The sequence below is a fragment of the Bombus flavifrons genome, chromosome 9 (genome assembly GCF_040668555.2).
Source record: "Bombus flavifrons isolate JBK064 chromosome 9, iyBomFlav1_principal, whole genome shotgun sequence".
Taxonomy (NCBI): Eukaryota; Metazoa; Arthropoda; class Insecta; order Hymenoptera; family Apidae; genus Bombus; species Bombus flavifrons.
Window position 1 is genome coordinate 14,304,379 of NC_138450.1, and position 16,716 is coordinate 14,321,094.

The 16,716-nt window shown below is 38.3% G+C and overlaps 1 protein-coding gene across 3 annotated transcripts in view; it reads right to left on the reverse strand.

Moving 5' to 3' along the window:
- Positions 1 to 16,716, reverse strand: part of LOC138183450 (FK506-binding protein 5) — a 62,516-nt gene that overhangs the window by 10,735 nt on the left and 35,065 nt on the right. For all 3 annotated transcript variants that reach the window (XM_069120352.1, XM_069120351.1, XM_069120350.1), the window contains exon 9: positions 8,634 to 9,584. In XM_069120352.1, coding sequence (XP_068976453.1) covers positions 8,634 to 9,584 — 951 coding nt within the window. The remainder of the gene's footprint in view (positions 1 to 8,633; positions 9,585 to 16,716) is intronic.

Sequence of the window (16,716 nt, forward strand, 5' to 3'; positions counted from 1 at the left end):
GACTTAACCTTGAAACGCATATATCGATGAAGGGTCTCGCCACAAAATGTCAATTTAATGACGTATGAAAAGAAAAAGCTTATCCATTATTACGAGAATATTACTTTCACTTTCTTTTGAAACGCCAATCTGTTCATAGCGATAAGCCGATATATCGGCAATTTATTTACAGTTTTTTTTTTTACAGTTCTTGCTTTATAACCAGTCGACTTACATACGTGTATACACCGTTATATGGAACTCTGGCAGACATAAGAGCATAAGGAGAAAATGTTTCCTATTTGTTGCAAATACCGAGTCAAGTATCGAGTGTATATAAAATTATTTTCTACGTGTACCTGAATATTTTGTAATTCAAATAATTTAAATTCTTTGCGGAACCTGTGACTTCTGTCTACGAATCAAGCGAGCAGTTTTAGGATAACATTGAAAGAGAAACGCGCATTCTTTCAATCGAGAAGTCAATGTTTATGACTGTAAGTCGTTAATCAACATTGGAACTACCAAACCCGAAAAGGACGATATTTTATAAAAGTGAAACGTTCCAATTGTCTCAAGATGTACGTACAAATTAACTAAATAAATTATATTCCTAATTTAATTACTACAGATAAATATTTCCACATACATATATAATGCTTTTCACTGCAAATACCCTTGAGAATTGAATGGCCGGATATTCAGATAATAACCGATTGAACGTTTAATATTCGAGCATAGGGGAAATGTAATTATTTGAGCATAGGATATAGTACAGTGTGAGTAACCAGTGAAGCATAGTTAACCAGTTAATATGGTTTTACATTACATTCTCTGTCCAGTATTTTATAATAGTTATATACTACGCGAGTGCATTTTTCCTCGAGGAATTTCTTTCTTTTATATTTCCACTGCATGTTTCTCTCTATCGTACGATGCGTACGTTCTGTACGTCGAAGTAAAACGTTTAACATTTGGCTTCGTTTCAAAACGTTAAAACGTTAAAAATTTGATCACTCGTAGCATTTTTCCTACAAGCTTTTCGTTTATAAAAGCTAACCAAGTTCAATCGTGGTTCGTGAGATATCGAATTCGTCGTTAAATGATTTTCGATCGTTTCCCTAGAAGAATCGACGAATTAATCTTCCCATATCGTTGGTGTAGGGAAGATCACGACCGCGAAGAACGCGATGCGTCGTATACATAGGCCAGTGTAATTTACTTAAGTTTGAGGTAAGCCGATCCATGCTACACGCACTAGGTTAGATCCAATTACCAGCTTGCAGACGAGAGACCTCGCTAATGTCGTGACACGCTAAACCGACCGCGCTTATATCTTTTTCGGGCTTTTAAAACTGCAATACAGTTAGTAGCACGTGATTCAACGACATAGAGTTTTTAATATTAATTATATAACAAACGCCACTGGGGATAATATTCGCAATATTTTTCTTTTTTCCTAATTAACACGCTTCAGAGCAGCGTGTTCCACTTTTTCCCCATTGTCGCGTTTACTCCATGTGTTTACCTGGTGACACCCCTAATTTTTTTGCGTCGACACGCAATGGGTCGACGCGAAAATTTTTAACATGGCACGTATATTCTACTACCATTGGAGTACAATTACTTGTAGAATGTTTAACATTGATCGATTTAAAAAATAGAAAGACGTGGTGCAGAAATGCACAAGAGTTTTCGCTTTTATCGATATTAGATAAAAGTATGTTCACGATATAATTTATTGTATACCATGATATCTCCTATTGTGAGTCATACGAGTCATACGAGTCATACAATTCATACAGTACAATTATCTGTTAATATTTATAGGTATTTTTTCATGAGGCATTAATCGATTAAAGATATACGTAACACGTATGACGTTCAAAACATAATATGCGAATTTAATCCATCATCGTCAAGGTAATTAACCATCTCAGAATAAATATTAATGTTTGTATTAACATATTATTTATATTTATATTTCTTTTACGGTAATGCGACTCACTCTGTTCACACAGTATAACATCTTAGAAAAGAGAATATTATTCAGAATTATAATTTACGTTTCCTTTTTTATTTAAGGTTTTCTTTATATTCTTAGATCATACTATCAGTTTTTTGATAATTCCCAAAGTATATGTATAATACATTAAAACATCTATACTGAGGTCTTTTCTTATATCACAGATCTATATTATAATAAAATACATAATATCTACTTAGTTCATTTACGAATTTATAGAAAATAATAAAAAATAATTTTTCTGATATCATTTACAAAAATAAGTAATAAATTATGCGACAACGAATCTACAAAATGAAAGATTAAATTTTGTTTCAAAGCAAGAATAATTTTTAAATGATCTTTAAATTTTCTGATAATATCTGACTAGTACAGTATTATAAAAAAAAAAGAAAAGAAAAGCATCAGTAAGTTTAGAAAACTATAATTTCGAAGAAAGTTGCGCTATACTGTCCGCTCGACGTGGACGTACACATTCGCAAAACATTAAATTCCATCCAATCGAGGTTGCAGGTAAATGAGGTTAGGTTTAAGATTGGGTCAGATTTTAGACAGACTGTTTTAGGTTAGATTTATAACTGAACTACATACATACACAAGTAGCAATCAAAACTGTAAACTGGCGTATTTGGATTCTACTGCTAGACGTTATCAAAAAATAAATGAATATTGGAAAAAATGATGCATGTCTTACAACGAAGTTTAATCAAATAATATTTTAATAAACGCGCTCACGGAATTAAGATTGTTAAAATTGCTTTCTTATATCAAAATTCTATATTCTTCAATAACTTTGACCAGCCTTTTTGTTTCATAAAAATTATTCGCTTTGTAAATAAAGCAGATGGCGGAAACCCGTATCCAAATGATAGTTCGAAAATTCTAAAAGGCTAATGTATCGTTGATTGTGACCAATACGGGTAAACTGATAAAAAATTAAACAGTGCATCCTGCATTGCAAATTCACCGCCATACTTTCATGATATGGATATTATTTTCGTACATATAAATTATGCATGTTTCGATGTACCGAATAGTATACACAAAGATAATGAAATACCGTAAAATTGGTAAAATAGTGCATTTAACCGGAGTCGATTTCTTTTTTATTGTTATATTTTTTATATATTAAAATTACATTATATTTAAAACATCTCAAGTAATTGAAAAAGATTCGTACGGATAATGAATTTTCTGAGAATTCCTTGCTGCAAATATTGTTCAACTTTGATCTAATTTTTAATGACGTAACATATTTTCTTAAATTATTCTATAATGGGTTTAACAAGTTAAACAGTTAGAACTTGTAAGAATTCTGTTATGTATATAGTATTATCAAAATGAAACCAATGAAATATAAGTATAAATATTATATAAACACGAATCTATTAATTGCGATAGGTAATAATTTCAGTGACATTAACTTAATAAGATAATTGGTTAATCGAAGAAACGTAGTATATCAGTTCAAATCTCTATGTTCTATATTCATTTCTATAAATGCATTTGAAGAAATTCGAAACATTTAAATAAATTTTAAAATTATATCAAATACTTAGAAACAAAGTATAGATACGTTCAAAATAAGATTATTCTTTTTCAATAAATTATCGCATAAAATTGTTAAATTCGATCCAGGTTATAAAACGTATCGTACGTGATTTTTGAATTGTACCATTTTGCTAACGTCACAGTGTGTCCATGGAACGCGAATAATACTACGTTTCAGCTATATGTACATTTAAGTTGTGTAGATTACGTCGCCAAGGAACAAATAAATTCTTCATTTTACCACTCATTTTTGAAATGCACACCGCTACTGTACAAATGTTCAATCTTCAGATATCAATAAAACAACTTCATATGTCGTATGCTCTCCGAATCGATAGAAAAGAAAGAAAAAAGCTATTAGAAATTCAACTTCCACCGCGTGAGGGCGAACGGAAAGGATCTACTACCTCACCATTTCTTGGCTATGCATCAACCTTTGAATTTAGTTCTAAGAAATCCAGCCAAGCCCATGCCGACGATGGTCGGCCTTTTGTAGAACAATAATGAAACAAACTAAGGATACGAGATTTTACCAACGAATCGATATAACGAGTAACATTTGGAAAATTAGCTACGAAATCCTAAGTATCGTACGAAATCAACCGGCAGATTGAACGCCGGCCGGCATCCGTTCCAAATTTAAATTCTCCGTAAACGGTTCATGGTGGACGTGATTAACGTACATACCTTAGAGAACGCTCTTTCACTGGCACCGTCTGCTTCTGAATACTACACGAAACTTTATAGAAGTTTTGCGTCGATCTCAGAAGAAATAATCGATTAATTTATTATCAAAACGCACTATGCACTAATTCAAGTGATTTTACACGACGAAAACAACTCAAGCAGGATGAAAGAAGTCGCACATTCGCAATCGTCCGGGGCTCGAGTCCAACTGCCGGAACCCCCTCCAGTCGACCCACGCGGCATGGCGTGCCATTGGTCGATGCCCGCACACTCATGCGCCAATCCAAATGTATCACGACTCTCCTATCCAATCGCACGTATTCACGACGATTCCAGATACTTCGACGGTTTGGCGGTAAATTTGACACTGTGAATTTTGCGCGCGTGTAATTATCATAGTTATTGGTAATAATCTCAGAGATTTATAAGACGTTTGAAACGATATAAAAACTGTATTCTTCGAATGAATTTTATTTGAGCCCCTAAAGAAGAGGGGTGGAATAAAAGCAGAAAATGAATAAAAGAAGAGATATCATAAATTTTTACGTATCAAACATGTTTCTAGTTCCATAACGATTCAATAGTAAAGAAATTTGGAAACTGTATAAATATAACTAATTATATCTCTATATTTACCGCATCAAGAAATTATATATTAATATTTCGCCTAGGATATCGATTTTCAATAAATACAGCCGTATGTCCTTAACAAAGTTTCTAATTATCATAGCCGTTGTAAAAGTATAATTAATTTTCTTACAACCCGAATTAAATATTAAGAAAATTCACCGACGACATAGTAGGAGTAAAACGACCTTGCGAATGCATGCTCAGATAAATTTAGACAGATAGAAAAAGAGGGGCGTGGTATAGTGAATAACTGCGCGCATACATGAACGGCATACGTGGCTTCTTTGGCACGTAAGTGTCATGACGGTTCTCCTTTTTTAATATCATACTGTACTTCGAAGAAAACAGTCGGTAACGCTTTCCTATTGCTCATGAACGAAAATATTCAACCTTACGCTCCCCTTAAACATGTCCGTACGTAAAATTCTGTATACAGGATACGTCTGAATTATATTAACGCTTACACGTAACGTTAATTTAACATCGATGAACATCCAATTCGAAATATTCGTCATATGTACAGGGTGTTTCGTTTAACTGCAAACGATGAAATATCTGCAGGATCGACGTTACAAAGCAATTGTTCGTACAAAAGTTGTTTGGTACATAGGAGGGCATTAGGAAGAGCAAATAATATTTTTAGTAGTGGAGGAGATATTAAATCATGACACCGTACCATGTAATGTCGTAAATTAGATCCGAAGTTGAATCTTATGTGACGTAATTCGATGGAATTAGATGGTGCAGTCACGCAGGGTTCGGCTACCAATTTACGTTCATCTTCGGATCTAATTTATGACATTCCGCTGCACGGAATAATATCGTGCGACAGGTCGTTGTATTCACCCGAACAAACGTCACTATATTACGAATAAAAGAATACAAGGTTTCATAAAAAAAAAGAAACTATCTCAACTTTGATATCTTCTCCGCTGCTGCACGTACGAAAATATTATTTACACTATCCAATGCCCATATACCAAGCAACTTTTGAAGAAATAAATCTTTTTGTAACTTCGATCCCTCGAGAGATATTCCACCATTTCCAGTTAAACGAAACACCCCTCCGAATAACCGTGTACCTTGTAAGAAAAGATAAAAGTAAAATATCAATGTTTTTTCCATTTGCGTATTGATATAGTCCAGATTGCAGATGCATCCTGTATTATTTCATCGCGAGACTTATTACTTCGTATTACCAATTCCATCTCTTCTCTCACCTTCTAGATACGTATTTGTTATTTTATTTGGTCAGCTTTTTCTTATAAAACGACGGTCATTAATACCGTTACTGAAGGACGTGTCGAGGAATCCTTTGGTCGATCCGAATCTTAGCGAATACACAGCAAGCGTTTAACGCTTACATCAACGCAGGATTTTCATCAGCTTCTTCAATCGAATATCGTCTTTTTAATTATTTTATCCACCGTTCATCTTGCGTATTCGTTTTACAATAAACGTGTATGTTTTTATATATCGTTCGACTTATGGCGAATATTGTAGAATCACGATGTTCGTAGGCTCAGCCGTTTGCAGTTAGGAAGTTAACGTTTCTTCCTATTCAATTCGGCGATGAAAAGCCGAATTTATTTACGAGGGAAAACTTGCTACGATCGAGAGGAAATTGCTTCTTATCGTCTATGCATCAATTTATTACTGTACACTTACATTTTATAACGTTTCAAAGTGCGATATTTTTTGAGACAAGAGTTTAGGAGATTACTTAGGAGAGTAATTAAGAGTAATTAGGCTGATGTATCGTAAACGTTACGTTGTACTTTTTCAGACTGACCACCCTTCCATACAAATATCAAACGATGCTAAATATTTCGAAGATAAATGAGAAAAGTCGAGGATATAAACGATGCCTGTTCGATGAAGGGAACGGAAGGGACAAGGAAGACTCTGTAGAGTCGGGAGAAGGCCGGCAATTTTTGCGAGGCGGATGACAATCAGTGCAGGAAACGCAGTGACTGGCACAAGGTGGTGAAAGCCGAAGTGCAGCGGAAAGTGGGCCGGGTTCCTAGGCGATAGAAAGAACGCGTAACAGCTCTCCAGCGTCCCACGTTTCACGTTTGTATTTACGAGCTGAACAGGTCTAATATCGGACAATTCGTCCAAATCCGGTCTGACCAAATTTGAAACTCGGAAGATGATAGCGAGAAAACGACGGTTTCTATCGTTCGAAAAGGCTTCCTGTGATATTCATCTAGACTATTATCTTTTAGAAAATGCACGAAACGTGGAATTACGATTAGGAAACATGAAAATTGATTATGAAAATTGATTACCAAATCTGCACCGCGAAGGTAAAGAGGCTTCACGAAGAACGTCGCACGGTTTAGGAAAATGATCCAAGAAATTGTTTTTAATGCTAACTTTAAGTTAAAAGTTACATCTTACATCGTAACACATTTTTGACGCTTTTTACCATAACTTATCGACTACCGAGAGCAACAACATTAACAGAGAATTAAAGAAGCTGTAGAAAATGTTTGTTCTTTTGAAAACGTACGGTTGGTGAACTTGTACCGTCGATTCAAATTCACCAGCAATTCACGGCTTCAAATTATTATTCCATCGTGTGTAACCTTGTTTTCATCTATTAAAACTTAAACACTTAATTTTTACGTATTGTGCTTAAATAATTTATACTGGTAACAATTTCTTCTTCGTGTCGCAACTGTGAAAAAGAATTTCACATTATTCGTTACGATCTAACGATAGACACTTGCGTGTAGCGTAGCCCGACGAAAGCTCTTCTAAAATACTTATTTAAAATTTAGATAGTAATTTAAAAATAGTTGGAATTTAAATACCTTCTGGAAATGTTCGTTACTGCGTAAAATAATGCGAGTTTCGCGTAACGACGGTATCGATCCTCTTTCTAACCGGTTTCTTGGAATCACCAAAATCCAGCGTTCCAGCGCAAAAGGAATATGGTAAAATACATACGACGAAAAGCGTTACGAGAAAAGGCGTTGTTAACCGGTTATCTTCCTCGTACAAAATAAACGTATGCCTTTCTTTTCCTTTTAACTCGTTCACGCGCCATAGATCTCATTTTCTAATTATCATTCCATAGCTGCTGATATCTTAAAATTATCGATTATATTCGCATCAGTCTTTTACACGGATTGCAAAAATTGAATTCTTTCCGTCTGTTGTCGCTCGATGTGCGTATAACACGCCTTCGATATAAATCGGAGAAAATCTGTTTCAAGCCAATAGACATTATATATAAAAGGTAAAGTATAAAAAAATATCTCCACCTTTCGATCCTGATATTACGTTAAAAATATTTTGTTTATCATCTATGAAAATTAATTCGAATTAATTTGTTCTTCGCATAAAACGAATCGCCAAATTTTGCAGTTCGAAACAAATATAATCTCGACGATAAACTTTTTCTCCTTTAACAGATAAATCAGAAATGAAAAATATTTTTCACGAGGCGGAGGACCTCATTTTTCGTTGCACCATTTACGTATCACGCGATACGTATCCTGCGTAACTTGAATTTTCGATGTGTTTACGATAGAAAAGAAGATGAATTACGATTCTCACCAGAAAAAAAAACTTAATTCGAGATACGAAACAAAGATACCTGCCCTTAATTCGCCTCAAAAGCTGGAAAAATCATAGACCGATACGAAACTCAAGAAAATGAACTTGCCAAATAGTAAGACGCATCTCGCGATCCAAGAAGAAGTAGGTCGTCGTTTATAGAAACGCGATTTACTTTGTAATTCACACTTACTGTTAGCCTGCGGCGAGGGCGGAGAATCGTCATAGTCCACGGGGCCAGCCTCGTCAACGACATCCTGCACGTCATCCACTTGCTCGTCATTTTTCACTCTCGTTTCTTCATCGCCTATACCTTCACCGAGTAGTTCGCAAACCTGGTTATTCATTTTCTCGTGAACTACCTCGTGCATAATTTTAGGACTTTCATCCAGCACCTGGGCCTTGGATAACGCGATCTCATCGGGAACGTTATTGTCGTTATTATCGTGAACGTGATCGTGATCGTGAACATTATCGTCGTTGTCGTCGTTATCGTTGTCGTTGTCATTGTCGTCGTCATCGTCGTCGTCGTCGTCGTCGTCGTCGTCGTCGTCGTCTACGTCATCGTCGTGTAAATTGTTACCTGCGATCGGTTCGTGCGTAACGTCGGTATTGGCGTTCAAATTGGCGTTCATCGATTCGTCGACGTCCATGTTGTCCAGAAGGTTCAGGTCTTTGCCAGGTTGGTTTTCGTCGTGAGCGGTGTCGCTGTCATCGTAAAATTCGTAGGAAAGGTTTTTAACGGGCATCGTAGCGACGTCGTCAACCGCGTCTACGTCAGTTTCGGGACCCAAGTCGGAATAATCGTAATCCGCGTCGCCGTTTTCGTGCTTTCCATTGCTAGCCGCAAGAATGCCAGCATCGTCGTGATTGCGCGACTCTTGAGAAATCATCGCTTGTTTCAGGATATTTGAATTGATCGCGTTATGCGCATCGTCGATGTCCAGGAAAAGCGGTTTATCCTTCGAATTCATTTTTTCGAGTATATCATTCACTTGCAAACGATGGTGCGGATGGGCGTATAGGGGTCTGGCTGCGATCGCGCTGGCTGGGGTTAACAAGACCACAATCACGGTAATGTTGTCCTCCGAACCTGCGTGCTTCGCCCACTGCACCAGGACCTGATACACGTGTTTAAATTCGTCTGCAACATGAAAAAAATACCTATTCGTTAGCTCGATTATTTCTTTATCCAGTTCTATTATTTATTTTAATTATTTATATTTAATTATTCATTACCAGCGAAATTGTGCCGATTAAATAAATGGAGTAGTAACGTTAATTTTGTAATTACGCGTGTAATTCCGATATCGGAACAGAGGTGGAATCGTCGTTAAACGTTTTGTATTTCTTGCTGGTTTACGAGCCACGACAAGCAAGACTGTGACTTATCACAATTGCTATTCATCCGGCAATTACGATCATTTTTCAACGGATGACAGTCTAACGCGATTTGTTCGAATATGTACGAGGGCAGGGGGATTATCGATTTACAACACGAAGACTTTCTGATCTTTCATATATTTTCTTTCTCTAGCGTTTAACAAAGCTTATCGTAATTTCGTTCGTAATTAAATTTCTACATACATATGTCGCGATACGCGAGTTTCCTCCTTTCGATGTTTCCTTCCCTCGCCTTGGTCCGCCTCGTTTAAACGTCACATTAATATTTCGATTATCGATTTAATTTCAATTCTGTTTCAAATGATAACGAAACACGGTTCGTAACGAAGCATCGGGGTAACGGATGCAGATCGATTCGAGGTACAGTTTGTAGCGACGAAAGTACTGTACAGAGCTGGAAAGATGTTCAACGGGACGCTACGGGGGCAAGGGATGCATTCGTATACGTAGCGTTCTCTATCGCTCGCTGTCGCTGTATGCGACGCTTTCGGCCAATACGCGTGCTTATCTTTATGATTGTTAAGTCTATGAAAAATAACCAATCAGATCCACATTCCTTTGTCTGGTAGTCTTTTTGTCTCTGCGATAGACTGGAGCGAGATCCAGCGATAGATTAGAACGCATGGTGCCACGTGGGCTGCGCGTGGTAAGAATGCATCGTGAGTGTGTGTATGTGTGCACGCGCGCGCGTGAAATCTGACAGCCACGAGCGCGGTATGATTTAAGAAGCCGGAAAGTTTTGGGTGAATCGTTCAAGGATTTTTCAAGTCGTCTGACTCGTATCCTGATCACCGCGTATTCACTACCGTTTGTTATTAGCGTATTAAATAAATCGTTAATTACTCATCTCGTCTGTAACAACAAATCTTTCACCGAAATAGCACGTTACAACTAAAAATTTCGATTAAAGGGTATATTGTACATCGTTTATAGCTTCGACGTTATGAATAATATCGGCTATTTTTATCCATCTTTTTTTTTTTATTTGTAATACGACAGCTATTTATGACAGGTGAATCACCCACGACGACAACTATGACTCGTATGGTTCGAAACGCGCCAACGAAAAATTACGTAATTGTAATTATTATACCGCCGATCTACCGCATGATGTAACATAGCACACGCAACGCTGGAGATGCGATAGATAAAAAACGCTAAACGACGATAGATACTCGTTCGCACGAGGCAATTTTCGCGAAACAAAATGCTTCGTCGTGTCGAACAAAAGGAAAAGTAACCTTTTGCGCATAAGAAGAAAACATGGAACAAGAGGTAGAAACATATTTGTACGTACAATGCTTTCAATGCCTTTAGCGCTATCTGGTGGGTTGGCAACCAAGCGATTGGGGATTTTGTCATTAGGTGGTATTGCCAACCCAATAATTTGATCGTGACACTCGTGGCACGATCCATCTAAATCTATCGGAGAAACTAAATTGGTCGTACGCATCTTGGAATCGAGGTATCGCGTCAGTCGATATTTAAATATACGATCGAAACTCAAATCTAAAATTTATCCTAAAATATCGCGGAAATGATGCGGTTCTGACGGATCACTCGGTATAGTCGTAAAAGCATATCCCGCTAAATTCGCGTCCCTGAATCCGAGTACGTTGACCCGTGCGCCACGACTGCGTAGGTTTCCTTTCCACCCTTTCCTTTACCCCAACTTGTTTCTTCTATTTTCCCTCTACCAATTCGTCTCTAGCTCGATTTCGGGCTTTTGTTCAAGTCGGTGAATTCACTGCGATTCGCCGTCACCCCTTTTGCCGTCGTTAATTCTTCGCTCTGCTTTTCTACCGTACTTCTTCGTTCTCGCTTCTCCGCGTTACCGCTTCCAGCATTTCCTCTCCCACTTTCTTTCGAACATCGAAAGTAATTTAGACTTTGCGTCTAATGGATCAGGAAGAAACGAACTCGGGCTTCGGCGTGGCTCGGGAGTCGTTCGTCCTTTTTCTCCCCTCTACTTTCTCCTTCTTTACGAACTTCATATTATCACGAACGTTTCTCGTTAGAAACACGCAAAGAGACATTTTCACGTCCAAGTATTCCGATAAGCGAGCGACGTAAAGTCACACTTGACACGATCTAATCTCCGTTAAAACGAGCTGACACGTTCGCAAGCGTTTCTTTCTTTATGGATGTGCGAGGCGTGACAGAAATTCATACATTCGTAGATTATTCAACGTCCATTTGTCGATGAACGGCTCGTTTTCCAGAATATCGTTACATAGGCGGACAAGTCTGTGATCGAAGTATCCGTAACGCGCAGTCGGAATCAATTTACCGACTCGATCGCCGTTCTCTGCGAATAAAAAGAACGCGCCTCGCTCGTGGATCGAGGTATCAAGAACCGTGTGTAGAAGCCAAGCGGATGCGTAGAATTATCGATGAGCAAATAATTATGGAACGATCGAATTTATCATCGATACAACGCCGATTAAGCCGAATCACCGTGCTATTGTATTTACATATCACGAGTAATAAACGTTTGTCAAAAATGTGAAATTAGCAAGAGTGGACTAAATTCTAGACTTTCCGGTAAAAGGACGGAAACGCGAATAAAACTCACTGCAACGAGAGAACGTGCTACCAACATCCCGACGAGAAGTTACCTCTTCGTCGTGCCATGTACTCCACGCACGAGAAGAGTTTAAATTACACGGAAATATTGGATTACGTGTGCCACGGTAATGCAACAGCGGTTAGACAATAGACGGTTGTGTTAACACCAGTTCCCTTTATTCTATATTATTTGTACATAACTTCCTCGCGATATGTTCTGCAAAGTCTTAGAACAGAAAGAAAGTCGAGCAAATCGTCGCGAGTCATATTCTACGAATTTCTTAACAAAAATTCGTTCACATCTAATCTGCGTTATTTCTAGGAGAAACTCGTTGAAAAGCGCGTATCGTATTTTCTTTTGCGAGTAATCGAAAGAATTCGACGAACGTTCGGCAATAAGCGTATTTAGATATCCATTTGACGCTGCATCGATAGCGACTATCCGAGTCGTTCGTTATCGGATCGGATAGTCACTGTCGATGGTTTTAATTTTTGCGAAAAAAACTCTGGAGAGCAAATCGCGACAGTTTTACATAGACACTGTCAAATGAACACCTATCTATAGCTTTTCGTCAAGCTTTTGTCGACAAAAGTCTTGTATTATAAAACGCGCAAGCTGCGACAAATTAGAATACGACCGGCTTAAAAAACGGGCGTGACAGACGGTTGGCGTTGTGTTTGTATCCCATCGTTTCGGATGGACATTCGACCGATCGATAATCCGAGACCGCTCGCGGCAATTACGTACTTTTAATTTGTTTCGCTCGAAAGACGGCGTATAATTCGGGATCAGCCAGAGAAACGACTCGAACATAATTCCTCGATCGTCGATATTTCGAAAAATTATTAAATCATCGCGGATGAAACAGTCGAGTTTGATAAATATTCGCAAAAAGGGAACCGATAGTTTTTTCATACGTCGTCGAGCTATCGCCACGTTGAACAGACCCTTACGGAGGTTTTAGTTGGCAGCACTGTTTACGAAAAAGTTACTATCGAGAAAAGGTCTACACAAAAGCGTAAACATCGATCGTTTACTTATCGATACGGTAATACGCGTCGATAAATAAAAGCGTGGGCGGAGCCTCTTCCGAGAAGAGTCTAACCTGACGAACGCGAAATCTAACTTTCAGCTAATCTTCAAGCTAGTTTAGGTATTTTTGTGCAAACTTTTTTTGACGGTAACTTCTTCGAGAATGGCGTCGCTTCTCCGCTAAAATCCTCGCAACGCTGCTCAGGGAAATGACCTTGACGATATACTAAAAAATGATCGAAATCGGAATATGTACGTGTTCACTGAATTTCCAATAACGTGGAAAATATTTCTCGACGAAAGTACGACCCATCCGTTGCATACGCGTGGAAGGTATCGATAATTAGAATTTAATTGTATTGTGCTTATCTATAATTACAGATATAATTATAATTAAGGAATAAAAAGAAAGCGGGCCAATTCACTGGCGATCGCAAGCGAAACTCTCTTCTACGAGGCTTTGCTGCCTTCGAACTATTACCGTATCTAAGCAATATGAATTATATAGGTGATGCGCGCATAAATCAAGCTCCGCTCGCGGAACGATCGTTGAACCAATGCTCAACGGCCCTGACCGTCGGTATCGCTAGCTTTTCTCGCCATCTTTTCATGAAAATTTTACTATACGCGATATTCTTATCTGCTTGAAACAGAACACGTGAGAATTTTCTCTCGTCGATTTACTCGCGTACTCGAAGGGAAAAAAGGAAAATATTTTTCAGTCAGAGTTCTATCGCGTTCCATGAAGATACGTTTCTACGTAGAAACGTAAAAACGTACGATGGTAACTCCACGCGACGTATATGATCGTAATCCGAGCGTCTGTTAAATCATTTGTTTAGCACGTGCGATTGTAGTTAATGATTTGGACAGCCACGAATGTTTCTCAATGTGCTTACGTCGAAGTAATGGTTCCGTTTTAACAGCGCGACGTTCGATACAAGACTCGTGAAAGGACGCTTTATTATAAAGCTAACACGTATATTTTTGCCTTTCTTAAATAAATCCATCTCTGGTGACAAGAGCAAGGCCCGCGTGCATTTGTAGCGCTGAATGATCGCTTTATCCCCGTTCGCTGTAATGGCCGGTGTCAAACTTCCAGCTACACCGTATCGTCAACGGTTTTGAACACTTTATGTCCTGCACTTTAAATACTGTTTTGAATTTACTTAACCTAGTTCCGCACAACCCTAAAACATTTGCAGCTCTGCGCTTTTATTTCGGATAGACGTGTGCGTTTCGTGTTACGTAATTTATAGACCGAGCTTCTAAAAAGAATATCGTATATGTAAAATCGTCTGCAACGTACATATAACGCGGTATATATCAAATTATGGCAGCAATTGGTCCAAGAGTGAACGAAGACAGTGGCTCGGTGGATAAACGCTCGCAGCGCCCTTTTTGCATGTTGAAGGCGCCGTTTAAACGATTATCACTTTATGATTTAAAATGCATATTCTATGTTAAAAGTTGAGTCTCAACCATGACACAGCGAGAGAGATAACGAGATGACACATTGCGAGCAAATTGATTATCGTCACGCTGAACGCTTCGTATGCTTCGAATCGCTGCTTTAAAACACCGCGATTCCATCCCAATATACGATAATTCGATGACTTTACAGAATCGCCGATTTCTTTGATTCCATATCAAATACACCGCAAATCCATAAAACACAAGCGAAATAATCATGTCACTCGTATCCAATCGGCAATCAGCGAGTGACGAGGTCTCGACAAGGTTCTAACCTCAATCTTCCTAAGAATCAGATCTCAAACGAAAGACTTATTTTTCCACGTAAACGTCCAACCATCTATTCCGTATTATTCGTCTGCATATTGTCGATGCATAAAGAAAGAAAATTCATCGTTTAGAAAATCAGCGTGAAATAGAAAGTAGTTTAAAGAAGAGAACGGTCAACGAATCGAATATGTAGCAGCTATGTGGAAATTCTTATCTTTTTCAATTTAATCGATGGCTTTTAGGTTTCGGGAGTCTATAATAAACTATCGTCTATGCGTGCTGCTTACCGTTCGAAAGGGAAACCAAACAAAAGATAAAATATAAATCCCATAAATATCGCAGTCTAGTTACATGTAACGTTTTAACGTTGGAAATGAAGTTGTTGGCTGTATCGAAAAGAAAAGAGTTGTTTTAACGAATGAAATAAAAAACTTGCATCTCCTCGTGGTTGCTACATGCCGCAAAGCCGCGCTACGTGCATGCATTTTCATAAAAATGCGCGGACCCGTTTTCTTTCCTGTTAGTCGCGGCCGGAATGCGATGCGGCGTTGTGTTACGCTTTCCTGTTAATTCCGGCAATAAAGTCGGGTCAAACGTTCTCTCGTTCGTTCTCGTCTCGTGAAATTCCTGGATCCTTCGTAATCTAAATTTGTAGCGTCTTTTCTCTTTTTTTTTTTTATCGGACGAATCGGACAATTTTTTCATGAACTTTCCTCAAAGACTATTTCGATAAATAAAAACGCACGAATATTAATCGAAAGGACACGATTCGCAATATCGGCAATTTTTACATCGAAACGTTCCCCTCAAGACACAGAGCCATCGTTCTTCGAGAACTGAAAGTCTGCGATCGGTTGTTTAAAAGAACGCGGTATAGCGTGGCGGTGTGGCGCAGCGGTCAAATTTTTGTCTCAGCTTCGGTCCCGGTACACGGTGGTGTTACGTTACAGAGACCTGCGGCTTACCGCATTTGCTCCGCTTTCACGTATCGTAGTATTTTACGACAGCATAAAATGCAATTAAGCACGACGTCTATTATCGCCCTGTGGTCTGCGGAGTATGCACCTAGAGTTACCGACCGAGGAAAATTCGCGGCCACCTTCGGAGTGTCGATTTTACTTCCTGTTGCACGCTGATCCCGTCTCGGGCGAGTTAATCCGCGAATTTCGTAAATGTTTCATAAGACGCTATCATCGACTTTCGCAACTCTACTTACACATCGCGAGACGTCGTTAGACCGTACGTGTTTATACAAATCCGGTAAACATATCTTGCAAAAACTTAATACCTTGATCGACTTATCACGTATTACTTTATTTGTTATAAATGTAACCTTCATTAATCCTAAACGAGCCATTGGATTAAATCGCGTAATAATCTTCAGAATATTCGTTTGTTAATCACGATGCCGCTCCTCGTATTTTAGTTTTCACATATCTTTGCTAATGACGAGAACGTGGTTATAAAAACGAGAACACGAAAAAACGTTTCATTTCGAATTCATTTCGATCTCAAAGGTTTGCAGAAA